This window comes from Dendropsophus ebraccatus, chromosome 9 (assembly GCF_027789765.1).
Source record: "Dendropsophus ebraccatus isolate aDenEbr1 chromosome 9, aDenEbr1.pat, whole genome shotgun sequence".
Lineage (NCBI taxonomy): Eukaryota > Metazoa > Chordata > Amphibia > Anura > Hylidae > Dendropsophus > Dendropsophus ebraccatus.
In genome coordinates, this window is record NC_091462.1 from 110,363,345 (window position 1) to 110,390,049 (window position 26,705).

The 26,705-nt window shown below is 47.7% G+C and overlaps 2 protein-coding genes and 1 pseudogene across 5 annotated transcripts in view; 1 reads left to right on the forward strand and 2 right to left on the reverse strand.

Moving 5' to 3' along the window:
- Positions 1 to 6,759, forward strand: part of CDIP1 (cell death inducing p53 target 1) — an 11,708-nt gene extending 4,949 nt beyond the window's left edge. For all 4 annotated transcript variants that reach the window (XM_069984360.1, XM_069984358.1, XM_069984357.1 and 1 more), the window contains exons 2-5: positions 1,488 to 1,588; positions 1,769 to 1,876; positions 3,162 to 3,453; positions 4,331 to 6,759. In XM_069984360.1, the coding sequence (XP_069840461.1) occupies positions 1,504 to 1,588; positions 1,769 to 1,876; positions 3,162 to 3,453; positions 4,331 to 4,442 (597 nt within the window). In that variant the 5' untranslated portion in view covers positions 1,488 to 1,503 and the 3' untranslated portion in view covers positions 4,443 to 6,759. The remainder of the gene's footprint in view (positions 1 to 1,487; positions 1,589 to 1,768; positions 1,877 to 3,161; positions 3,454 to 4,330) is intronic.
- Positions 6,760 to 8,034: 1,275 nt separating this feature from the next.
- LOC138801480 (nmrA-like family domain-containing protein 1) lies at positions 8,035 to 14,436 on the reverse strand (annotated as a pseudogene).
- Positions 14,437 to 16,434: 1,998 nt separating this feature from the next.
- Positions 16,435 to 23,708, reverse strand: LOC138801479 (nmrA-like family domain-containing protein 1). Its single transcript, XM_069984361.1, has 5 exons — positions 23,601 to 23,708; positions 19,315 to 19,553; positions 18,939 to 19,188; positions 17,987 to 18,177; positions 16,435 to 17,323 (listed from the first exon to the last, which is right to left on the reverse strand). Exons 1-5 carry the CDS (start codon positions 23,638 to 23,640, stop codon positions 17,144 to 17,146), a joined length of 900 nt encoding a protein of 299 aa, XP_069840462.1. The 5' UTR covers positions 23,641 to 23,708; the 3' UTR covers positions 16,435 to 17,143.
- Positions 23,709 to 26,705: the final 2,997 nt, after the last annotated feature.

Consider the following 26,705-nt stretch of genomic DNA (forward strand, 5'->3'; position numbering starts at 1 on the left):
GAATTCTGTTTATTCCACAATAAATAATCTGAACAGGAAAGAATGAGATACATAAGGTGTCCTGTATCCGCTGCTGTGATAACAAACCCTCAGCGCGGCCGGTTACACCAGTTCTGTCCTGTTTCCGTGTCACTCAGCTTTTCCGCTTTCCTGAATTTCCTTGTGTATTGCTGCCTAACAGGACTGACCTGCCGTTCAGGGGTGTGGGAAAGTGAGGCGACAACCCTGCGGGATCTGTAATGGTTGAAGGAGTCATCGGGAATGAGAAAAACATAAAACCTCGCTGCTTTACTCTGAAAACAGCGCCACCCCTGTCCTCAGGTGGTATTACACCCCAGCTCCATTTACTGACTATACCTGTGTTTTCCAAACTATGACTCTCTACAGCTGTTGCCAAACTACAACTCCCAGCATGCCCTGACAGCCTTCGGCTGTCAGGGCATGCTGGGAGTTGCAGTTTGGCAACAGCTGTAGAGCCAAAGTTTCAAGTACGCTGTACTAGAACAAGAAATGTATACGGCTGATCATCCGGTATATGGGCCCCGCTCTCTGTGCTCAGAGATCCTGACTCTCACATATTCATGGCTGCATTGCATTATGGGAGCTGTAGGGTTTTCCACATTAGACAATATAGGCGCTGACGGGCAGCAGAGCAGATGCCAATAGATGCCAGTCAGTTCTTTGCTGGAGGAGTTTCGCACCTTTTCCATCTAATTGCGCAGACATGAAATATTCATCGCTCCATCCTCGGCTCCGCGCTGTAAGTGTGAGCGGCGGTATTTACCGACACCTACGTGACGCCGCGGTGATATAAAAAAGCTCAGCAGTTTACTGATAGATCAGGTTTCAGTACCGCACCTTGTTTACAGGGGCAGTTCAGTAAAAAAAAATTACTTTCAAATCAACTGGTTCCAGAAAGAGGCAGAGATTTGTAATTTTCTTCTTAAAAAAAAATCTCCAGTCTTCCAGTACTTATCAGCTGCTGTATGTCCTGCTGGAAGTTGTGTATTTTTGTGATTCTGGAGAGCAGGAGAGGTTTTCTATGGGGATTTGCTGCTGCTCTGGACAGTTCCTGACATGGACAGAGGTGGCAGCAGAGAGCACTGTGTCAGACTGGAGACAATACACCACTTCCTGCAGGACTTACAGCAGCTGATAAGTACTGGAAGACTGGAGTTTTTTTTTTTTTTTTTATTGAAGTAAATTTGAAATTTCTGGCACCAGTTGATTAGATTTTGATTTGAAAGAATTTTTAGCTGAACATCCCCTGTAAGGTCTCTGCTTGATGTCATTGAAAGGAATAGTCATGTGTATGTTACTATTACTAGGTGACACTGTGAACATATACGACAGACATAGATCTGTGGAGGAAAGTGTTATACAGATGGAAGTGCAGCTCTGGAGCACAAACTGCGCCTCTAGTACTGTGACTACTCGATAGGATCATCCATGAGCTAATTTATCTGCCATTTCTTTTCTGTTACCAGATACGTCCGTTTAGTAATGGCGAGTGACCCTCCGCCTCCTTACCCCGGGGGCCCCACCGCTCCGCTGCTAGAGGACAAGCATGGATCCCCCAGCAATGAAGGTATACGCTGCAATTTAGAGGGCACGTCCATTATAGACCTTGTGGTTTAGATTCTTATATTTATAAGATCTCTGCTTCCTGTCAGAGGCTGAAACCCTCTCACAGCTAGATGGACAGCTGGATCCTATAACCAATACTATATCCTGCACTGATGGCATTGTACTTTCCTTTGTCTTATAGATCACAGACAGCCTCCAGGGGCGTACCCCCCCAACATGCCGTTTGTACCCCCAGATTCAGGACCCCCTCCATATGACGCAAATCCAGGTTATGTAGCACCAAACCCAGGTGAGATGGGGGCTGTATACAGAGGTGATTCCTAGTGGTGGGAGGGCTGTATACAGAGGTGATTCCTAGTGACAGGAGGGCTGTATACAGAGCTGATACCTAGTGACGGGAGGGCTGTATACAGGGCTGATTCCTAGTGGTGGGAGGGCTGTATACAGGGCTGATTCCTAGTGGTGGGAGGGCTGTATACAGAGGTGATTCCTAGTGGTGGGAGGGCTGTATACAGGGCTGATTCCTAGTGGTGGGAGGGCTGTATACAGAGGTGATTCGTAGTGACGGGAGGGCTGTATACGGAGGTGATTCCTAGTGACAGGAGGGCTGTATACAGAGCTGATACCTAGTGACGGGAGGGCTGTATACAGAGGTGATTCCTAGTGGTGGGAGGGCTGTATACAGAGGTGATTCCTAGTGGTGGGAGGGCTGTATACAGAGGTGATTCCTAGTGGTGGGAGGGCTGTATACAGAGGTGATTCCTAGTGGTGGGAGGGCTGTATACAGAGGTGATTCCTAGTGGTGGGAGGGCTGTATACAGAGCTGATACCTAGTGACGGGAGGGCTGTATACAGGGCTGATTCCTAGTGGTGGGAGAGCTGTATACAGAGGTGATTCCTAGTGAGGGGAGGGCTGTATACAGAGGTGATTCCTAGTGGTGGGAGGGCTGTATACAGAGGTGATTCCTAGTGGTGGGAGGGCTGTATACAGAGGTGATTCCTAGTGGTGGGAGGGCTGTATACAGAGGTGATTCCTAGTGGTGGGAGGGCTGTATACAGAGCTGATACCTAGTGACGGGAGGGCTGTATACAGGGCTGATTCCTAGTGGTGGGAGAGCTGTATACAGAGGTGATTCCTAGTGAGGGGAGGGCTGTATACAGAGCTAATTCCTAGTGGTGGGAGGGCTGTATACAGAGCTAATTCCTAGTGGTGGGAGGGCTGTATACAGAGGTGATTCCTAGTGACGGGAGGGCTGTATACAGAGGTGATTCCTAGTGGTGGGAGGGCTGTATACAGAGGTGATTCCTAGTGGTGGGAGGGCTGTATACAGAGGTGATTCCTAGTGACGGGAGGGCTGTATACAGGGCTGATTCCTAGTGGTGGGAGGGCTGTATACAGAGGTGATTCCTAGTGAGGGGAGGGCTATATACAGAGGTGATTCCTAGTGACGGGAGGGCTGTATACAGAGGTGATTCCTAGTGGTGGGAGGGCTGTATACAGAGGTGATTCCTAGTGACGGGAGGGCTGTATACAGAGCTGACACTGACCACGGGATTAACCCCTCTTCCTCCAGGCTTCTACCCTCCGCCTGGCCCTTATCCACCTATGGGCTACTACCCACCTCCTACTTGCCAATATCCCCAGCAGTTTCCGTCACCCAGTGCACATGGCACTACGGTCATTGTGCCGCCCGGGGCCAGTGCCGCCTCTGCCACCACTACAGTCACCGTCCTGCAGGGAGAAATATTCCAGGGATCCCCGGTACAGACGGTGTGCCCGCACTGCCAGCAGCCCATCATCACCAAGATCACCCACGAGATCGGCCTCATGAACTTCCTGCTCTGCTGCTTCTGCTGCTTTGTAGGGTAAGTGCAGGGGGTGGGGGCCGGCGTTTAGTAATCAGAAAAAACTGGGTAGTATATACATGCAGGAGTCTGGGAGAGCTGGGTAGTATATACATGCAGGAGTCTGGGAGAGCTGGGTAGTATATACATGCAGGCAGTCTGGGGGAGCTGGGTAGTATATACAGGCAGTGCAGAAGTCTGGGGGAGCTGGGTAGTATATACATGCAGGCAGTCTGGGGGAGCTGGGTAGTATATACATGCAGGCAGGCAGTCTGGGGGAGCTGGGTAGTATATACATGCAGGAGTCTGGGGGAGCTGGGTAGTATATACATGCAGGCAGTTTGTGGGAGCTGGGTAGTATATACATGCAGGAGTCCAGGGGAGCTGGGTAGTATATACATGCAGGAGTCTGGGAGAGCTGGGTAGTATATACATGCAGGCAGTCTGGGAGAGCTGGGTAGTATATACATGCAGGCAGTCTGGGAGAGCTGGGTAGTATATACATGCAGGAGTCTGGGGGAGCTGGGTCGTATATACATGCAGGCAGTCTGGGGGAGCTGGGTAGTTTATACATGCAGGAGTCTGGGGGAGCTGGGTAGTTTATACATGCAGGAGTCTGGGGGAGCTGGGTAGTATATACATGCAGGCAGTCTGGGGGAGCTGGGTAGTATATACATGCAGGAGTCTGGGAGAGCTGGGTAGTATATACATGCAGGAGTCTGGGAGAGCTGGGTAGTATATACAGGCAGTGCAGGAGTCTGGGAGAGCTGGGTAGCAGTAGCCATGTTTGGACTCGGGGCCGGCCAGTAGCTTTCTCGCCTCTTTATGATTGTGTCGGGGGGGTCACATGTTGGGGGGGGGTTGATTACTTTATAAACTTTTCCGTTCCCCCTTTCAGATGCGACCTTGGCTGCTGCCTCATCCCCTGTATGATCAACGACCTCAAAGACGTGACCCACACCTGCCCCAACTGCAAGGCCTACATCTACACCTACCGGAGGATGGGCTAGTGAGGACCCCCGCCGGTGCCACGTCTCCGTCCACATCATCTCATCCTCCGTCCGCACATCAACACTAAGAAGCTGTGAATTCTGGCTGCAATAGTCTGTGGCCTCCGTTACAAATGAAGGACTGACGCTCAGAGAGTGTCTCCCCCTGGTGGTCATTATTCAGTAGGACATCTTATGCTTATTAGGATTCTCACCCCTGGGCTGTTACGGGGTGGGTGCAACGTGTCATACTAGTTACCGACCCACCTTCCCGCTGGACTGCCGAGCCCTCCCCCCCCATTCACCCATTGTGTGAGTGCAGCGGCATGAAACCACCCACACTAGATTCTAGTTTACTCTTCAAGCCCCGTTCTGGCTACCTCAGATATATATGGAGTCTGGTTCTCTGAAGGATGGAAAGGGGGCGCTATCACTTACGTATCCTGAATAAGATTTAATGGCTGCTACAAAGGGCTTCAATCTCTTTTAGGGTCTTTTTAGGGTGTTATTGTTGTCATAGGTGGAGTATAGGACTGCCGCAGTATGGGACTGGTAACCGATTCTGGGCTGCTGCTCTCCTAGGACCGCCTTCACGTTTATGGGAGGTAGAGCGATACACGGACATCAGGAGATAAGGGAAACCATCATCATTCATGCGGAGGCCTTAGTGCCAGTCAGGGGCTGGGATAATAGAAGACGATTACACTCTTCCCCATGGACTCTCTGTAGGCAGGAAGTGCGGCTGGTGCTATGATTCATTCATAGTTCTAATGACTGACTAAGAGGACTCGCTCCGGAGAGTGGGGGTCTCCACTTATGCACATTAGCACATATGGCTGAATTCCAGCCCCTCTTGACTCATTTAAAGGGATTGTTCCATCAAGACAAACGCTACCTTAACTTGAAGCAGGTCTGGGACTCTATTGCCGGTCCAGTTGTACGGAGAGCGGGGGGGGGGGGGGATGCAATCTTTTATGATGGCTGTAGGCATAAGGAAAGTGATTGTCTTCATAAGATTAACCCTTTTTTTGGGGGAAAAATCTGATTAATAAAACAGTGAGTGAGAAGAGAGCTGACCGTATAATGCAGGGAGGGTCAAACTCCGGCCCTCCAGCAGTTATGTAAAGCTTAGACTGTCCAGGCATGATGGGAATTGTAGTTTTAGAACAGCTGGAGGGCTTGAGTTTACCACCTATAATCTAATGCGTATGGCGGGCTCCAGCCTTGTATTATGGTTTTATTGATCAGATTTTTATACAATTGGGTGGAGAACCTGTTTAAAGGGATATGTCCTGGTGAACACTTACCCTCAAAGATTGTGACCGTCTTAACCATGAAAGCTAATTTTTAAGCATCTTGTGAAAATAAATGGCAAATCCTAGCCACCCCTCCTTCTGCAGTGCATGGCACATTCCCTATGAGACTGCATACACTTACTGCCTTGCCTTTTTGGAATGTTCCATTCTGTTGCATCTTATGGGGGGGGACGTACCATGCTTTTCCTGGATCTCACCAGTAGTATAGTTTATCTGTTGTGTATATATAACAATCTATATATTGGACCTTGCTTGAGTGGCCTGTTACCCTGTACAGAATCCGGTTCCGTTTCTCAGAAATCTCGTGTTGGGGGTGGGGTGGGATTCCGCGTCCCGCCTTCTTGTCGACGTCTTGATCTTTTTTATATTGTGAATCTGTGAGAGCAGGCTTCGGGTGTAATGGATTGAATTCTAATTTCTCAGGTTTGCCGATCTTTAGCTGTGTGTAAGGTTCGTGCCGCTTTGCAAGAATTGCTGAAATTTTTTTTTTTTTTTTGCATACGAAATGTAATCGCTGCTGAACACGTTCTCATAAAATGATAGAATCAAAAGCGAATTAGGACAACGCTCTAAATGTAACGGTCTGATGAAGGTCCTGGAGGAGGAACAGGCCTCCCCTATATGAAAGAGTCAATATAGTTTCTTACTTCATCAGTTCCCCGCTTTCTGTCAGTGAATAGAAACCCTATTGTTTGGATTTGGCTTGTGTAGGGCTGATACACTGTAACGAACCCCGGTCTGCTGTTACCAGCCGTTACTCCATGTCTGTGATATTAGGCGCTGGGATATGGCGGTACTCGCGCTTCTACTCCTCTGCTGGGCGGCAGATCTTCCAGACGCGTTATGTGATCACCAGCAGAACAAGCGATCAAAAAAAAAAAGTTCGTGTTAATTTTGCCAATTTAACCCTTGAGTGACTTCTTCATCCCAGGCCACGCAGCGGTGGTGGCGACGGATCCTCATAACTGTGAACATGGTTTATTTAATAATAAGTTTAAGCATTAAACCACTACTGACCTTAAGACTCTGGTGTCTCCTTCCCGTGACATCACATATAGCCGATTCTTACAGTATGTCTGGGATATCTGGAGCGATGGGTGACTACAGAAATGGCGGCTATACATCCAACTTAGCGGTGGTCACCCAGCTTTGTAGATAGAGTGATGAAGCCATAACATTATACAGTACCACATGCCTGATATTGTGCGGGAACCTCACGGTCTCCAGCAGAATATTGTCCATCACACACCCTCCGCCATCTTGTCTTCCCAGAGTGCATCCTGGTGTCATCTCCTCCCCAGGTAAGTGAGGCACACGTACCCGGTCATTCACATAATGGAGAATGTGATCTATCAGTCCAGACGCCCTCTGCCATTACTCCAGTTCTGATGCTTATGTTTTCACTGTGGACCCCATAGACATCAATTTGCTCTTCAGCAGCCCTTCTGTTGGATTGGACCAGACGGACTAGCCTTCACCCTGTCACACACCATGACCCTGTCTTCCACACAGAGAGAGGAGGCACAAGCCCTCCCACAGACTGCCTGTGTGACACGGAGGCTGGCGCTTTACTCCATGTGAACTGGCCCTTACGCTTGGTCATCTATGGGGATTTGCTACTGCTCTGGACAGTTCCTGACATGGACAGAGGTGGCCGCAGAGAGCACTGTGTCAGACTGGAAAGAATACACCACTTCCTGCAGGACATACAGCAGCTGATAAATACTGGAAGGTTGGAGAATTTTTTTTTTTATAGATGTAAATTACAAATTTCTGGCACCCACTTGCTTTCAAAGATTTTTGTGAACTACCCCTTTAATTTTTAAAGCAGTTCTGTGATTGGTTGCTATGAGCAACAAGGCTAGTTGTAGATATGAGGTTTTTTTCCCCTGCAGCAACCAATCAGAATCCACATTGCATCTGGTTTGTGAAGTATAGTATATAAATGCTGTTCTCTGATTGGCTGTTTTAGAGTTGGTGTCCATGGCAACTATACAGGTCACTGCTTCCATTTTCTAAGGAGCCATATAAGAAAAGTGAGCAGTAATCTGGTTGCTAAGAACAACAGTTTCCGTTCCTGACCAGATGGACTGCAGGCCCCCTGGGGCCCCATTGTCGCCTCTGCTTTGCTGTGTGAGAATTGTGAAACAGAAGTCAAAAATTTGAATTATTTATTAACAGAAAATTTAGAACCAAAATTAGCAACCAATCAGGTTACAACTTCCATTTTCCAAAGACTTCAGAAACGAGAAGCTGGGATCTTATTGGTTGCTATGGTTACAATACATTTTTCCATGTTTTAGTGTCGATAAATCCACCCAATGCCCCCCAGTATTTCAGTCATTTCTTGTCACTTGCAGGGAAAGTGCCATTAATGTGTTTACAACTCCTTGAACGCCTCCTTGTTCTCCTCCATCCATTGCTGGAAGTTCTTGGCCTTGGGGTTGAGCTTAAAGGTGAGCTCCATGTCCCGGTCCGGCCTTGTCAGGTAGAATCGGAACATGTTGGCCAGTTTTTGTGCTCCGGGGAGGTCGAGCCTCTCGTACTCTTCAGGGGTGATCTGCAGGTAAAACGTAAGGCTTACAGATTATCCTCTACTGTAGTGTCCCAGCACAGGTGTGCCACTAAGTTTCTATGCACCTGGGCAAAGTAACTCACTAAGGTTCTCACAGTGGGATGAAGGAAAAGTGTACTGTTTGTTTTCCCCACTAGGTGTCACTGTCTGTTTTATCTACTTATTGTCTCAAGCACAGCTGAAGGAAGCATTGAGTTAAATTGTTGTTTGTCACATGTGTGTTCTTATCCTGTCACAGGTCCAGGTCTGTTTCCCTCTAATATCCGCCCTATCATCTGTACTCTCTCTTTTACATACACAGCCCCACCAATCACAAGTAAGTTTAGTCTGTCCCTATAAAAGGGAGGTTAGTTCCTGGTGAGGGAAGTTCTCTAGTCAGTTCAGTGAGAGTATCACAGAGAGCAGTTCCTGCTGCAGTGAAGTCAGGGCCTGGCTCAGGCCAGGACCCTTGTCAGGGACCAAGAGCCTTAAACTTTTCTTTTATGCAAGTAACTTTAGCTAGCAGGCAGTGCTAGACCCCTCAGGCGGAAGGACGTTCTCAGAGGATCACCTTGTCCACGCCAGGAATACAATCAACACTACACAGGGCAGTATACCTGAGCCTAGGTACTGACCCCAGTAGGACAATGCTCAGTGGCGGAACTACCGCAGTAGCTGCTGCCACGGGGCCCGCCACATCAAGGGGCCCGGCACGGACTGCCTGAGTAATGTCCCCTGGTTAGCTATTCAGGATGTTTGTCCTGACACTAGCTTACCAGGGAAACTGTATTTGTATAGAAGCCGGCTGCATCACAGAAGAAAGAGAGAGAAGATAAAACATGGGTGCACCCTCTCTCCCCCGGTAACTGTGAACAAGCCCTGACTGGAGACTCTTCTCCTGCAGCTGCTAGAGGCCGCTCTACTGTCTGGCCTGTCAGCTGCCTGCACAGAAGCATCATGACCTCTGACCCCTTGCCCTCTCCTGCGGACCTCAGAGGTGACAGCTCCTTCCCCCTTCTGTAAGTATATACTGTCACAGATAAGGGGTCTGTGTGTGGGGGTGGGGGGAAATATGGTGGCTGCTTTGTTACAAAGATGCATAAGTAAGTGTGTGTGGGGGACTACAACTCCCAATGTGGCCTGTCTGCTGTCTGTGCCCCCCACCCTCCTCAAAGACTCAATGGAGACACAGACAGATCACACTGGGAGTTGTAGTCCCACACAATATACAAAGCTATCCTGTGACTGCAGCTCCTTTGGGACTGAAAATCCCCATCCTTATGCATAGTAGTCACCCTTGATACAATCATAGAATAATTTGAATTGTCCAATTTTATATGTGTATGTGTGTATGTGTGTGTGCGCGCAGTACCAGGCTGTTATCCAGTCACAGTATGGTGGTATTGATCAGGTCTGGTATGACGGTGTTATACAGTCACAGTATGGCGGTATTGGTCAGATCTGGTATGGTAATGTCATACAGTCACAGTATGGTGGCATTGATCAGATCTGGTACGGCGGTGCTGTACAGTCACAGTATGGTGGCATTGATCAGATCTGGTACGGCGGTGCTGTACAGTCACAGTATAGAGGTATTGTTCAGGTCTGAAGCTTTTACCTACCCATCCTGTGAAGAGAATTGCTACCGACAATATGCAGATCATTTAATGTGCAAACTTTGTTTATATTTTAAGCAATTAAAACCATGTAGAAAAAAAGATTCAGACAATGCATGTGACCGAAACCACACGTCCATTTCTTTCCCAGTTGCCGGGGGGGGGGGGGGGGCATTGAAAGGTTTGTTATGCGGCCCGGCCATTTCTAGTTACGCCCCTGACAATGCTGCAGTTAACGCCTATGCATCCTACTGCAACGCACTCAGTAGTGGATTATAATATGTCCGTTTAGGGCGGTAGCCTGGGGCCCTGAGCTTCTAGGGGGCCCATGGTCACCCAAAAAGACTTTCAGTGGTGTATTGTTTCCGGGCTACAGTTCTGGCATGATTTGTAAAAAGTCACAGCTTTTTTACCGCAATTTTGCACAAATCAAAGCATCATGACATTATCTATCCTGTACTATGAACTTCACACTAGTGCTGCCATAGTTACAGTGGGGTTGGGGGCCCAGGCTTTCTGAACAGCTCCGGGCCTATGATAAAGTTAATCCGCCCCTGAACGCACTGCTATTCTGGGAAACCCTGGATAGTCTGCTCAATCCAGTCCAGGGACCTGGGACCTCGTACTACCCTAGCATTACGGGTAACCTGACAGATCAAAAAGGGATTTATATGTGAGTACGAGTATCTTCTTCTCTGTTCTACTTTGCTATACCAGCAGAGTACACAGCTACATTAGACAGGGCCCTCAAGATGCTCCTTTACTCCACTCTACTCTTACTTACAAAGTCTACCACTACCTCTTGCTGTGACTGGATCATGATATCACTGTTAATATTCCCCTTCTAATACATAGGATGAGGGGCAGTCCTATAAGCACCTGTCTACTCTTCTGTACAGTATGAAGTTTCCAGTAGCACAGGACACTACCTGTATACCTGCGGCCACAGTATTTGATGATGGAGCGTACATGTGAAATATCCATCATGGAGAGACACGTTTATCAATGGTTGGAGGAGCCATCCTTCCGGAACAATGACTGGTCTCACCTTGGCGTCTCTGAACTCCATGCTGGTGACGCTGGATATTATGGCTGCGTATTGCTCCACCGTCAGCTTCCCCGTGCTGAGCCCGATGTCCTTTCCTATGTACTCTGATGGAGACTTCAGTAATGCTGACAACCACACCGCCCAGATCCTTTACAGAAAACCCGTCCAGAGGAACATCGCCCATCGGGATAACTGGAAAGAAACAGCAAGTCACACTATCCACTATACGGCCTTAAAGGGATTCTCCTTTTACATCAATAGCACATAAGATGCGATCAGCTGACGAACGGGGGATTTCCCATTCTTTGGCTGATTACTTGCTCTTTTACACGAGGGTTTCTGCCTGTTAATATTCGGCCCATGTAATTACTCTTTTTGCACTATTTGTTCTTTGGACTTTCTTTTTTTCTCTGACTTTTTGGACACACAACAAAAACAGCGTCCTAAGCAGCAGCAGCACGAATGGGGAAGATTCTATCTCAATTCCCCATTCGTGCTGCTAAGGACTACAGGAAAGATAATTTACGGTAAGTAAAAAATTACCCTTTCTCTACATTGTGGAAGCCCAGCTGGATATAGAAAAGGTACCATGTGTCTTTTTCTAACAGTGTCAGCAGCCTGAAGCCTGACTTGCAGCTGACAGATTCCCCGTAATGAGACTTTGTCAGCTGCTTTATGCTGTCCTATCTAAGGGTGCCTTTACATACACAGATTTTTGAAGCCAAAGCCAGGAATGGATTTGAGAAATGGAGGAATCCCAGTCTTTCCTTTATGACCTGTTCCCTGTTTATAGTCTGTTCCTAGCTTTGACTTCAAAAATCTGTCAGATAAATCTGACCCTGAGGATAGTATAAACTAGTGACAACATAATGATGAATTACTTACATTGTTCTGTGCAGCTGATCCAGAGATATCCTCCTGAATAACATGGACAATAAGTAGTCCTCTCCATTATGTCCATGTGCTCAGTAGTCCTGGATATTCATGAGCTCCAGCAAACTGCCCACTAGCTTCTGATTGGCAGTCATTTGTTAATTAGCAGCTGGGGGCAGGGGAGGAGTGCGGTATAAAGCCTATTCTCCTGCATATTAGGAGAACGGCTGAACATAATGATGTAATTATGATTTGGTCAGCATTTTTGTCACTAGTTTATGTTGCCCTTATTTAAGGCCACATAAGCCTAGTGACACATTAGGTTAACCTGTTTTAGTCAAGACCATATAAAAAATAAATAAATAATAAGATTGGTCATATGATCCACATGCTCAGATCCTAATCAATAAAACCAAAGACATTTGTAGGACCTAAAGGGTAGTGGTCCCCGTCCTTGTTCTTCTGGGGTCTGAAGAAGGTCAGCATGTTCTCGTAGTAACTGGGGATCCGGACGCTGGTCATGGGGATCCCGATCTCTCTGAAGTATTCTGTCACCTCTCCTTTCCCATCTACATGCAGCACCTCCAGCTCCCCCCCCCCCCCCCCCCCCCCGTCATTTTCTTCACGTTCTCCACTCCACTGTATATAACAAACTGCAGGGAAAGGCGCTTGGACACATCCGCAGCCAGTTTACCCTGGAGGAAAAAAATATATATATGAAATCATTCCACTTAAAATGTATATGTTATCAGGTGTTCATCCTGGTCCTCCTGGTTCCTGTATAGAATACTAAGGAGCACATACATCTGCATGGTTATTTGTTGGCTCTACCAGCTCCAGATATCATGGCGCTCCTCACCTGAGTGACCTCTTTCTCCTTGCTCAGATGCTCCCAGTAGTTGGTGACCACAAACGCTCCATAAGCTCCGCCCAGTGCGGCCTCCAGACTTTTCTCATCATCCAGATCTGCACGCACAACCTCCACTCCGGCCTCCTTCAGCTTCACCGCTGCCGGTTTGCTGGGGTCTCGGGTCACTGCCCTGACCATGAAGGTGCCATCTGCCAGGAGAGCGTCAACTATTGAGCCCCCCTGAGCTCCTGCGGTGAGGACAAGACATGGCGGGAGGATTAATACTGTCAATCATTGCATAGACAGGTTGCCACTCAGGATTCTGGGAAAGCTGAGTGATAAATTCTATAACAGTGACCATATGGTTACCAGACAGCTTTGCTTAAGATCTTAACACTCATCTGAGCATCTTATGTGACAAACCTTATGCACTGTTCCTGTACTGGCCCTGGGTCAGAGGGGTACTAATATATCCTTTATTGCCATCTAGTGACCAAAGCTTGTAAGTGCATGTGAAGCCAGATCCCATACAAAACGTACAGCCCCATCTACAAACATATAGAAATTGCTAGAATGTGTGGCTGGAGCCCCCCCATCCTTTTTGCTAGTGGGGAGGATCTGGTACAGACCAGTTCAGTTCTAGCCATGTGCTTGTCCTATACACGTGTGGCTAGTGTGCTCAGTGTAGAGACATGCATCTCTTTGCCAGCAACTCCATCTGCACAGTAGTAGCTAGCCAAGTCATAACAGCCCGAGACAACTTGGACTTTGGACAACAGTGGGATATATTTGCCCCACAATATTCTGGTAACCTTCCCCTGGGAATGCAAAAAGGTAACTCAGACTCCTAACGCGTGCGCCAGAAATGAGGAGAGTAAGCAGGAGCGGTACAAGGTAAAAAGGCGACACGGGGGGAAGCAAGTAGTGGACCCGCGGCCCTGCATCAGGGACGCATCATCTGCAGGAGACACAGAGGGAGGAGAGCAGGGGTGGTCATGGCCCGGAGCACGAGTCAGTCCATGACAGTCCCCCCCCCTTTGGCCTCCCCTTCTTTCTTGCCTGTAGGAATTTGTTTAAGAGATCCTGATCTAGGATGTTGGCCTTTGGCTCAAACCCTTTCAGTCCACCAGAAAGAACTGTATACCTCTAACCATCTTAATGGCCAGAATGTCCTTGACAGTGTAGATGTCAGATGAGGCTGTTGGTGGACAAGGAGAGATGGGCTTCCTCGAGAAACGGTTAAAGATCACTGGTTTTAGAAGAGAGATGTGGAAGGTGTTCGAAATCTGCATGGTGGGAGGCAGATATAACTAGAGTTGATGGAACCTCGGGAAATCCTAGGTTCGATCAAACTCGAACATTCACGAACCTGCCGCATTTGATTGCTGATGTCTTCCCAGTCCGTGAGGAAGGAGGAGACTGCCAGGCTACCGCCTGGAATTCCGGCATTCATTACCTAGGCTGAATCCCGGAATTCCAGGCGGTACCCGGGCAGGTTCGTGAATGTTTGAGTTCGATCTAACCTAGGATTTCTCAAGGTTCGATAAACCCTAGACATAATTAGGTGGTCCGACTGCTGGGGTCCCAGTGATCTTAAGAACGTTGACCCCAGTCTTCAGTTACAATAGATGTGGGAATTTACAGATTCAGTAATATATGATGGGGATTATAATACATCCTGCCCTCATCTACAGAGTGCTTGTCTCTCCCACACTCACCTGTGGCTCCAAAGACTACGAAGACTTTCTTGGCAGACATGGTGGCTGTGAACTGGGGTTTGGTGTTTCCTGCAGGAATACAGCCTGGAGCAGAAAGGAGCTTAATATAGAAGGAAGCCCCCATCCTCCCCCCAGGAAAGTGTCTTTATGACTCAGCACTATATACAAAGGACATACAGATCGTAGGGGGTGCCCAGTAAGGGTCCTATTACACGGAGTGATTTTTAACGATAAACGATCGCAAACGAGATTGTTTATTGTTAACCTGAAATCGTTTGCCATATTACACAGAACGATAGTTGTTAGTTACGATCGTTTATTCCTTCTGATCTCAGGAAAACAATGGGCAATGTGCTATTACACTGAACAATTAGTGAAAAAGTGCGGAACTTGAGCGAACAAATGTGGAATTACAGCGAACGATTAGCTAACGATTAACGATAATTTTAGGTTCAGATCTAAATCAATGATCAACGACATATGAACGATTTTTCGATCGTTGCCTGCAATTACACAGAATGATTATCGTTTAAATTCGAACGATTCAACGATTTTTCGCACGATAATCGGCCCGTGTAATAGAGCCCTAAGTCAGCCATTATCCCAGGACTGACCACTGGGCACTCAACTCACAGTCAACTCAGCCCATAGACACTATAGATTATTATATATTATTTATTTTGCAAATAAAAAGAGCCGATCCTTGTTATAAGGATCTTGTAATACAGGCAGACGCTAGATCGGTACTCGTTTGATAAGCCTGACAAGTGATCATCGGATCGATCAAACTGCCCTTCACTTACATCATTGTCAACCATAAATCCCTTTGTTTACATGAGATGAGGAGGAGGACGATCAGCGATGATTTTTCGGACCACATGATCCCGTTGATTGGCCGATGAACAAGCAATTGCCCATTTGTCAGCTCATTGTTGGGTCTTTTACCTAGAGACCCTATCCAGGATGCAGCCAGAGAACCGCCTGGAAAACACATAGACGAAAGCTGATTGTTCGGGTTCATGCAAACCCAAATTTTGGGCAGGTTCGCTCAACTCTAGTCAGCACTGACATGTACAGAATAGTTTGGTCAGCAGTCTTTATGTTTAGCCATTTAGTATGGATAGTAATGTTATATATTAAAACACATTCTAATTTATAATTTTTACCAAGAAGAGAAAGGGGGAAGGGGTCTCCTACATGTGTATATGCCAAGATAACCAGACTGAGAGGAGATCCCCAATAGGTGTCCAGGGGGGCAACAATTCCCATCAATGACCGACCATGTCATACAGTACAGGGCTGGGCTGCTCTCTTTCCTTTATGATGTTTAGGCCGCCTATGGCTATGAACAAACACAGTAACATTTTCAGAGCAAAAATAAAAATTTAAATCATCCGATTTCCTAGTAATAATGTTTTCCCTGTTGTCTCTCAGCAGCACAATAATGGGGCGTTTCTGCCCCTGTACACCTGCGGGACAAGAGAATATATATATATATAGAAGTGTCCAACGGCAACTGTGATGAGCAACGAATGCAGGCAAAGGCAGCAGGACACTGGGGGAGCATGGACAGGCAAGTATAAACCTTATTCTTTATTTACACTGTCATCAGCCATTGATTGTGCATCACTATTACATGTAGCAATGCACAGCTGGCATTCGATAATAGGCTGATTGTTGTATTTATTACACAGAATGTTATCTACCTGATCCACCTTCTTTAAGCACTACCAAGACAACATTTGCCATGTCGGTCCTAAATTTTAGTAAGCAGAGAGACCCTCCCGATGAGGGAACTGCTTGCTAAGTCTCCATTATTGTGCTGCTGAGAGACAGCAGGGAAAATATATACATTCGTACTCTATTTTCTGCCCTCTCCTGGAAATTCTGACCCACTCTCTGATTCGCTTTTAAGGGTTTTGTTTGTAGAGCAGGTGTATAAAATCTGATTGGTTGTTATGGATAACTGCTCCACCTCCTGGCCAGATGGACTGCCATTGCCACTTCCGCTGTTTAGACATTTGAAACAAAGGCCGAGTTCTGGAGAAATATTTTATTAATACAATATAGAAAACCAGTATTCGAGCGGTCACTGCGATCTACCAGGGTAATAATGATGTCAGCGGAGATGGCTGAGTGCAGGGAAGGGAAACCTGCGGCCCTCCAGCTGTTGCATGACTACAGTTCCCATCATGCCTGGAAAGACAAAAACCAAAGCTGGGAGGCTGATAGGATTTGTAGTTTTGCAACAGCTGGTGGGCCGGAGGTTCCCCCTTCCCTGGCTTAGTGTTATGATGGTTATGGTCAGGCATGGCCTGTAGCAACCAATGAGGTTACATCGGTCACTTTTCACAGGCACTCTCAGAGATAAGCAAGGAATCTGAGCGGTTGCTATTGTGACGATTGAGCGCAATTCGAGCATGCTCAGATTTGTCCGAACCTGAGTGTGTGGCATTTGATTACCAGTGGCTGCAGCCGTAGGGAGTCCTGGAAAATATGCATACAGCCTATGGCCTATAGCTGTACCCGTTTTCCAGGCAGCCTTAGGGTTGTGTCCAACTTCTTCAGCCACCAGTAATGAAATGCTCATCACATGCCTAAGTTTGGACGTACCCTAAAAGCTCAAATTGTGCTCATCTCTATTGACAGTACAGTTCTTGATGATCCAGTTTTAGTAAATCCATCTGATGTCCCGCAGTATTTCACAGTCTTTTCTCCTCCTAGCGGGGAAAGTGCAATAAATGGCTTTACAACGCCTTGAAGACCTCCTTGTGCTCCTCCATCCATTGCTGGAATTTCTTGGCCTTGGGGTTGAGCTTGTAGGTGATCTCTATGTTGCGGTCAGGGACCATCAGGTAGAATTCGAACATGCTGGCCAGTTCTTGTGCTCCGGGGAAGCCAAGGTTCGCATACTGTTTAGTGGTAATCTGCAGGTAAAACGCACAGGTCACACATAGTCCTCAAGTAATGGGGAGCCATAAATGAGGGGACCACATCCTGCCCTCAATATGCAGTGCCACTGCATACAATCTATAAACGCAGGTTCAGACAACAGAATTTGCGCAGATAAAATCCACGGAATTTCGTCGTTAGAACGCACTCACGGCCGCGCACCTCTCCGCCGATGCCTTAGACACCATTCTATGCACGGGCGGATAGTGGAATCAGCCGGCTCCATAGAATGGTATCTGTGGAGCCGGCGGAAAGGCGCCTGTTATCAGCCATTTCAGCTATGTTTCTTCAGTGAGATGAGCTCAGGAAACTGCAGCAACCACAGCACAGAAGGAGCTCACTGAGGTGCTGGAGCCTGAGAGCTAACTGTAAGGCAGCAGAATTGTGAATACAGCTCTGGATGTGATTGGTTCATAAATATCTGTACTATCAATATTAATATTCATTTTCTAATACGTGGGATAAGGGGCAGTCCTATAAGAACATGTCTACTCTTCTATTCAGTATGAAGTTTCCAGGAGCACAGGACATTGCCTGTATACCTGTGGACACAGTATGACATGTAAAATATTCATCACGGTCAGATGTGTGATCGACCATTGGAGGAGCAGCAATTCAGGAACAATAACTGATCTCACCTTGGCGTCCTTGAACTTCTTGCCAGTGACGCTGGACATTATGGCTGCGTATTGCTCCACCGCCAGCTTATCTGTGCTGAGTCCAATGGTCTTTCCTATGTACTCTGATGGAGACTTCAGGATGCTGACAATCACACCGCCCAGATCCTTTACTGACATCATGTCCAGAGGAACATCGCCCATCGGCAGGACTAGAAAGAAATTGAGATTAAAAAAGGAGGGAAATACTAAAAGGGCGGACTAGATGGACCAAGTGGTCTTTTTCTGCCGACAATCTTCTAAAAAGAAAACTGCACGGTCTGCTGTAATACATCCTTAGGCTGGGTTCACACTATGTATATTTGAGGCTGTATTTGGTCCTCATGTCAGGTCCTCATAGCAACCAAAACCAGGAGTGGATTGAAAACACAGAAAGGATCTGTTCACACAATGTTGAAATTGAGTGGATGGCCGCCATATAACAGTAAATAACGGCCATTATTTCAATACCACAGCCGTTGTTTTAAAATAACAACAAATATTTGCCATTAAATGACGGCCATCCACTCAATTACAACATTATGTGAACAGAGCCTTTCTGTGTTTTCAATCCACTCCTGGTTTTGGTTGCTATACAGCCTCACAAATACAGCCTCAAATATACATAGTGTGAACCCAGCTTTAAAGGGATTTTCCACATTTATGCACATAAAAGCTTAGTCACGTTATTTACAATTCTGCAAGTTTCCTATACTTTGCTTTTGTTTGGCGTTGAAGGCCTACTCACAGCTGAGGGTTTATTAGGGTCTTAGTACATGGTGGCCTGAGCCCATCTATAAATGAGTGCTAATCCCAGTGATTGACACTAATTTGAATACAAGGCTCAGTCAGTCACGTGACTTAGTTGCTGAATAGTACAGGCAGTCTTTTCCTGCAAATAACCATCGCCCACACATCCTCTGTGATGGGATACCTAAAGAGTAGCCATCCCCATCCTTGTTCTTCTGGGGCTTGAAGAAGGTCAGCAGGTTCTCAAAGTAACAGGGTAGCCGGACGCTGGTCATGGGGACCCCAATCTCTTTGTAGTAGTCTTCAATCTCTCCTTTCCCATCGAAATGCGGCACCTCCAGCTTTCCCCCCGTTATTTTTTTCACGTTCTCCAAGCCGCTGTAGATCACAATCTTCAGGCCGAGACGCTTGGACACGTCCGCAATTCGTTTACCCTGCAGGGGAAAAAAAATATATAAAACACTGTTGATTCTCCTCACTACACAACACAATGCTGTATCAGTGGCTGCAGACAACAGGGGTCAGAGGGTAAAGATGGCCGTTACCATAGCGCCTCTTACCTGAGTGATCTCCTTCTCCTGGTTGAAGTGCTCCCAGTAGTTGGTGTTCACAAACGCTCCATAGGCTCCACTCAGTGCGGCCTCCAGACTCTTCTTATCATCCATATCTGCGGACACAACCTCCGCTCCGGCCTCATTCAGCTTCACCGCTGCCGGTTTGCTGGGGTCTCGGGTCACTGCCCTGACCAGGAAGGTGCCATCTGCCAGGAGAGCGTCAACCACTGAGCTCCCCTGAGCTCCTGCGGAGAGGACAAGACATGGCGGGAGGATTAATACCAATATCAATCGCTGCATATCTACTCTGGTTGCCATTCAAGAGTCTGGTAAAACTGAGTAATATACCCTGTAATGGGGACTATATGGGTTGCCAGGGACTTTACTGAAAATCAAACCAACCCACATATATGCAGTGTCCCAGAACACATTGTCTGTTTCTCACTGTCAGTTTATTTTTGCTATTACAGCCATGCCTGTTCTGGAAACTATTTGCACTGCAACTGTGACTATGTAGTCCCTATTACTCTCAGGTTCCTGTATATTGTACATGTGTTTAACTCTGTGCAGTGGTATGCAAAGGCTGAGGATCACGTGACCATGCCCTGTAACCATGGTTCCTCCAATGGCCGTCGAGCTTTGGCCAGGAGTACCATGTGACTTCCTGTTCTACCTCAGTCTTGTCCTCCACCTTCAGGAGACAAGTTGTGTTCCCATGTGTCTCTCTTCACCTTCAGAAGAGAGGCTGGTGCTCTGCTGTAACAGATCCTGGCTGTCCGTCTGCTCAAGTGCCTGGAGTATCTTCTCATCTGGGTGTCGTTCCTGTTATTCATCTCTTCATCAAGTCAAGATTCATACCGCAAGTACTCTAAATCCACCCAGCATCTCTATTCCTCTCTCACTACTACTCCCATCATCCGGCACGTTTCACCTCAGCCTATGCAGCACCACCTTAGCTCTGTCTATATAAGTCTGCTATATATCCAGTTGCATCCGGAAGAGACTGTTGCTACCAGTTACCTCATTTACAATAAAAGTGTAACCACCGCTGTTACTGAACCCTGGCATTGGTGTCCGTTTACTGGTGCCCTGACTAGGTACAGCGAAGAATCGCATGCCCAGTAGCAATTATATCGCAGTATCTGCAGACCGGTCCCTCAGCTGTGCCATCCTCAGGCCCTGTACTGTGACAATCCTATACCCTGCAGCTGCCCCGGTTCCTGCCCGCTTACAACGCCTGCACTGCGAAGTGACCCTCACGGGTCAGAGCATCGCATATATACCTGACTCCCATACTGATGCAACCCGTATAATAGAGGCCATGAAATGGATCATCAGAAATGTGGCCTTGGAAAGCTGTGTGAAACTCCCGCCATACTGGTTGTCACCTAGCTACGACTTAAAGGAGAAGTCCGGCGAAAGTTTTATTAAAGTACTGTATTGCCCCCCCAAAAGTTATACAAATCTTCAATATACACTTATTACGGGAAATGTTTATAAAGTGCTTTTTTCCCTGCACTTACTACTGCCTCAAGACTTCACTTCCTGGATAACATGGTGATGTCACTTCCTGGATAACATGGGGATGTCACTTCCTGGATAACATGGGGATGTCACTTCCTGGAAACCATGGTGATGTCACTTCCTGGATAACATAGTGATGTCACTTCCTGAATAAATGGTGATGTCACAACCCGACTCCCAGAGCTGTGCGGGCTGTGGCTGCAGGAGAAGATGATGGCAGAGGGATGCTCAGTGTCCCCCCAGTGCCCTGTGTCCCTCAGTGTCCCCCTGCCATCATCCCCCTGCCAGCAGCCACAGCCCGCACAGCTCTGAGAGTCGGATCGTGACATCACCATTTTATCCAGGAAGTGACATCACCATGTTATCCAGGAAATGACATCACCATGTTATCCAGGAAGTGAAGCCTTGATGCAGTAGTAAGTGCAGGGAAAAAAATCTTTATTAGCATTTCCCGTATAAAAGTGTATATTGGTGATTTGTATAACTTTTGGGGGGCAATACCATACTCTAATAAAAATTTCTGCCGGACTTCTCCTTTAAGATCTAAGCTGAGCGAACATGCAATCCAGATCCTTAGAAGATGCACAAAATAGCACAGATGGACAGATGCCATTACACTGATGGAAAGATGCCAGGGGAATCCTGCTTTACAAACATGCCAAGGAGATGTGGCACCACCGCATACCCAACTAGGATGTAAGAGCATAGCTGTGTAGGGATCGTGGTGCCAGCTGTGTGACCAGATGGTGTTTAGGGATAATGCATAGGATGGGCCCTGTGGCTTGGATTTACCTGCTGAATACCCAGATTAAAGCTGGTACATTGATACTGGTGAATCACAGACTACATAGATCCATATGGGGAAAAACAGGTGTAATAAACAATATATATTGCCTTACATACACTACTCACACAACCTTAGGTATAGGCTTGTGGGTGAAATGTATAGAAAATGTAAAAAGTTCCGGCTCTAGTGATATTATATCATGGGGCATGTAAGTAGAAGCACCAATGGAGAGTTCCTCATCTGGCATGATGTATTGAAACAAAAGCCAACCCCAGTGATGGATATATCCCAATAACATGTCACTGTCTCACATGTAACCTTGAGCATCAATTAGAGCTTGATAGCATTCTATCCTACTGTTCACAAGTCGCCTAATAGTCTGCTGAGGCATGGCATCCCACTCTTCTTGGTGGCTGGCCCTTAGCTTATTGAAGTTCTTGGGTACAGAGTAAGCGTACATGGTAACTCGGTTGATCCCATAGGTTTTCTATGGAATTCAGGTCTGGAAAAAGTGCAGGCCACTTCATGTAATAGGCCCCCAGTCTCCAGCAGCCGCTCCTTGTGAGGTCTTCCAGTCTCCAGCAGCCGTTTCATGTAAAGATACCCAATCACCAGCAGCTGTCCCATGTGAGGTCCCCTAGTCTCCAGCAGCCACTCCATGTGAGGTCCCCCAGTCTCTAGCAGCCGCTCCGTGTGATGTCCCCGAGTCTCCAGCAGCCGCTCCGTGTGAGGTCCCCGAGTCTCCAGCAGCCGCTCCATGTGAGGTCCCCGAGTCTCCAGCAGCCGCTCCATGTGAGGTCCCCCAGTCTCCAGCAGTCGCTCCATGTGAGGTCCCCCAGTCTCCAGCAGCCGCTCCATGTGAGGCCCCCCAGTCTCCAGCAGCCGCTCCATGTGAGGTCCCCCAGTCTCTAGCAGCCGCTCCGTGTGAGGTCCCCGAGTCTCCAGCAGCCGCCCCGTGTGAGGTCCCCGAGTCTCCAGCAGCCGCTCCATGTGAGGCCCCCCAGTCTCCAGCAGCCACTCCATGTGAGGTCCCCCAGTCTCTAGCAGCCGCTCCATGTGAGGTCCCCCAGTCTCTAGCAGCCGCTCCATGTGAGGTCCCCCAGTCTCTAGCAGCCACTCCATGTGAGGTCCCCCAGTCTCCAGCAGCCGCTCCATGTGAGGTCCCCCAGTCTCCAGCAGCCGCTCCATGTGAGGTCCCCCAGTCTCTAGCAGCCGCTCCATGTGAGGTCCCCCAGTCTCCAGCAGCCGCTCCATGTGAGGTCCCCCAGTCTCCAGCAGCCGCTCCATGTGAGGTCCCCCAGTCTCCAGCAGCTGCTCCATGTGAGGTCCCCCAGTCTCCAGCAGCCACTCCATGTGAGGTCCTCTAGTCTCCAGCAGCCAATCCCTAATGATGCTGTGACCTCAATGAGTAAGATCACATGACAAGTAGTTAAGACATTAAGGTATACCCACCACTGGTGTTGCTGTTTGTTTTAATACATTTTTGAGATGAGGAAATCCCCATATTATGCTTCTACATAAATGCCCCATGATATGACATCAATAAAGCTTTCCATAAATTTCACCCACAAGCCAAATTTCCCTAACTTTTTGTGAGTAGTGTATGTATGGGCTGTGATGGATTGGGCCTGACTGTGCATAGATGCTGCCATTTTGAGAATGCTGCCCAGCTTTCCCAGAGTACTCATCATGATATGCAGTTATAGTACAGGAAGGTGCACACTGGATTATATTCCTGCAGACAGGTGGCTGAGCCGTCTGTGCACATACATTATCGTCTACATCTTCTCTACATCCAGACATCGCCACCTGCTGTGCACTGGGGAGCATTGCAGGAGCAGATTACATGCACATTTGTCCCTGGCTGACCTCGTCTCTCATGTCCCGTCAGGTCATCAGGCCAGGACTGGATGTCTGTAATGTAACGGATGCAAAATTGTGCATTCAATACGCTCAAGTAAGAGCGCTCACTCACACTCACCTGTGGCTCCGAAGACAACAAGTACTTTCTTGCCAGACATGGCGGCTGGAGTTTAGAGTTCACTGCTGGAATACGGGCCGGAGCAGAGAGGAGCTGCTTATGTAAGGACGCCCTTTGCATCTCTCCTCCCTTAACGCTGGCTGGGCTGCTGCCAGTTTAATGTGACTCAGCACAACACACAATAAACAGCCAGATGATAGGGGGGGAATATCAGCCCGTTCTGTCAAGATTCTGAGCCCCCCACCCTGACCAGCGGGCAGTCAGCAGACAGTCACAGTCTACTCAGCCATGTTCATGTTATGTTGCTATCTATAAGGTCACACGTAGAGGATAAAATATTCTGAAAATATGAAGATATATTTTGCAAGGCGTCCCGAATGCCTTTTTCCGACTTTCGCAAGCCTGAATAACAAGGCCGTTACATAAAGAACTTGTGGGTATGCCAAAACCAAGGAGGTTTATTGACTAGGGACTTTGATTCCAAACTCTTTTATTAGGCGTCTTGTGATAGGAAAAGAGAGAATAAAGTACAATTAACACTGCAATTGAGGTTGCCCTGGAAAGAGCACCTGTTGGGTGGCTGGGATCTATAGTCCTATCGTGGTATCCCACTACGGGTGTTGCTCCTATTTACACCCTTCGTAAAAGTCTGTACTTTAGCGTGGTCTTATTGCAGCTACAGTATTACTAGAGATGACCACTAGATGTCGCTGTATTGTGTAACTAAAGTATGGAAGCTGCACAGCTGAAGTATCTCAAGGGTTATTTGTATGTGTATGTACCAGATTCTGTTAGCCAGTAGGATCTTTCCTTTCTTCTGTCCTATCGCCTCTCTTCTTTCCCCTCTTCTGTTGCACTCTTTCCACCCAACCATAGCGCACCTTACTCGCTGGTTAGGAAGTTGGACCCTTGGGTGAAGGAGGAGTCTTAGCTGAGCTTTGGTGGAGAAAGGACGTAGCTCAGATAGCTCTCCACCGTGGTTTTACCTGGGCCCTGACCCTCTGCCAGGTCCCCTCTACAGTTGCAAGTTTTAGTCGGTAACCCACATGGGTAGGATGCAGAACAGTCAACTCTTACAAACCTTTTTCTTGAAGCATCAAACACGCTGTGTGATGCACTGCTAAACCCTTCCAGAGAGGACTAGCTAGCAGATCACATCAACACATGCCGAGGACTAGGAGTAACCACAGTGCAGGACAGTATCCGCCAAAGAGCTAGGAACTGATCCGGGTTTAGCAAACTTACGTAAAGTCTATGAACTCCATCTCCCAGCGCAGGTATACTTAGGAAATCCTAACCATTCTGCTCACCCCAGGTAATAGGGTCTGGGGCCTGTGTCACCCATTGGTACGGTTCGGCTAACGCTAGTGGGCATCAGGTGGTGTGAAGACTATAGGAAAAGGTCAAAACACAGGCACAGGTTGTTTCTTCTTCTACAAGTATTCTTCTAAGCACTCCAACATTCCGGCAGAGCGAATTACTACTTGGGTTGAGACTCTCACAGCACTCTCCTCTCTACTATGCTACCTCAGTTCAACCTTATCCACTCTACTACATCCTACTCAGCACTTATCCCACAGATCTGGTGGTTCTATGTTCGTGTATTTATTCGAACTGTATCAAGTGTATTTCAAGATTCATTGTATTACCTGCTGCACCTTTACAAGAAGTAAACCAAGTCAACGTTATCACCCAAGTCTGATTATTCACTACCACCTGCACAGCACTTACACCGCAACCTTGGGACATTTCCCCTTTCTGTGGGTGGTGGGTCCTACCACTAATCGGGCGGTTACTACTGTTCTGGCCATCTGTGACTATATCACCGGTCATAAGAGAAACAAGAGAACAGCCAAACGACAACACTGCCGGCTGCTAGTGAAAGCGTTCAATGCAGTGAAGTCCTAGGTGCACTGCTCCCTGGGAAACATGAGTATGCAAAAGAGGAGCCCGTGGAGCCTCATTGAAGAGTCTCAAAACACAGGACTAGCCAGATATCGCTCCGGGAAGGACCCAGCCAAGGGGCAGCTCCTGTTAGGAGACCACCAAAACCACCATATTAAGTGGCCCTATAAGTCAATGTAATGACAAGGGATAAACCAAGGCTAGGTAACCATCCACATACAGCTATTTCGGGGTGTTGCCCCTCATCAGTGTGGAGCAGGTTTCTGGCTAGGTCGGAGCAATGCCTAGTAGAGCCATAAGAGAAACAAATTGCTGAACTCAGGGAGACCAGCCAAACGACAACACTGCCGGCTGCTTGTGAAAGCGCTCAATGCAGTGAAGTCCTAGGTGCATTGCCCCCTGGGAAACATGAGTATGCAAAAGAGGAGTCCGTGGAGCCTCATTGATGAGTTTCAAAACACAGGACTAGCCAGATATCCCTCCGGGAAGGACCCAGCCAAGTGGCAGCTCCTGTTAGGAAACCACCAAATCCACCATATTAGGTGGCCCTATAAGTCAGTGTAATGACAAGGGATAAACCAAGGCTAGGTAACCATCCACATACAGCTGTTTTGGGGTGTTGCCCCTCATCAGTGTGGAGCAGGATTCTGGCTAGGTCGGAGCAATGCCTAGTAGAGCCATAAGAGAAACAAATTGCTGAACTCAGGGAGACCAGCCAAATGACAACACTGCCGGCTGCTAGTGAAAACGCTTAATGCAGTGAAGTCCTAGGTGCATTGCCCCCTGGGAAACATGAATATGCAAAAGAGGAGCCGTGGAGCCTTATTGAAGAATCTCAAAACACAGGACTAGCCAGATATCCCTCTGGGAAGGACCCAGCCAAGGGGCAGCTCCTGTTAGGAGACCACCAAAATCACCATATTAAGTGGCCCTATAAGTCAATGTAATGACAAGGGATAAACCAAGGCTAGGTTACCATCCACATACAGCTGTTTCGGGGTGTTGCCCCTCATCAGTGTGGAGCAGGATTCTGGCTAGGTTCGAGCAATGCCTAGTAGAGCCATAAGAGAAACAAATTGCTGAACTCAGGGAGACCAGCCAAACGACAACACTGCCGGCTGCTAGTGAAAGCGCTCAATGCAGTGAAGTCCTAGGTGCGTTGCCCCCAGGGAAACATGAGTATGCAAAAGAGGAGTTTGT

Excerpts from the sequence above, each read along its gene's own strand:
- LOC138801479 (XM_069984361.1), bottom strand. The coding sequence starts at position 23,640 with ATGTCTGGCAAGAAAGTACTTGTTGTCTTCGGAGCCACAG. Across the intron at positions 19,554-23,600 it reads TGTTGTCTTCGGAGCCACAG|GAGCTCAGGGGAGCTCAGTG; the intron begins GTGAGTGTGAGT and ends TCCTCTCCGCAG. Across the intron at positions 19,189-19,314 it reads AGGAGAAGGAGATCACTCAG|GGTAAACGAATTGCGGACGT; the intron begins GTAAGAGGCGCT and ends TTTCCCCTGCAG.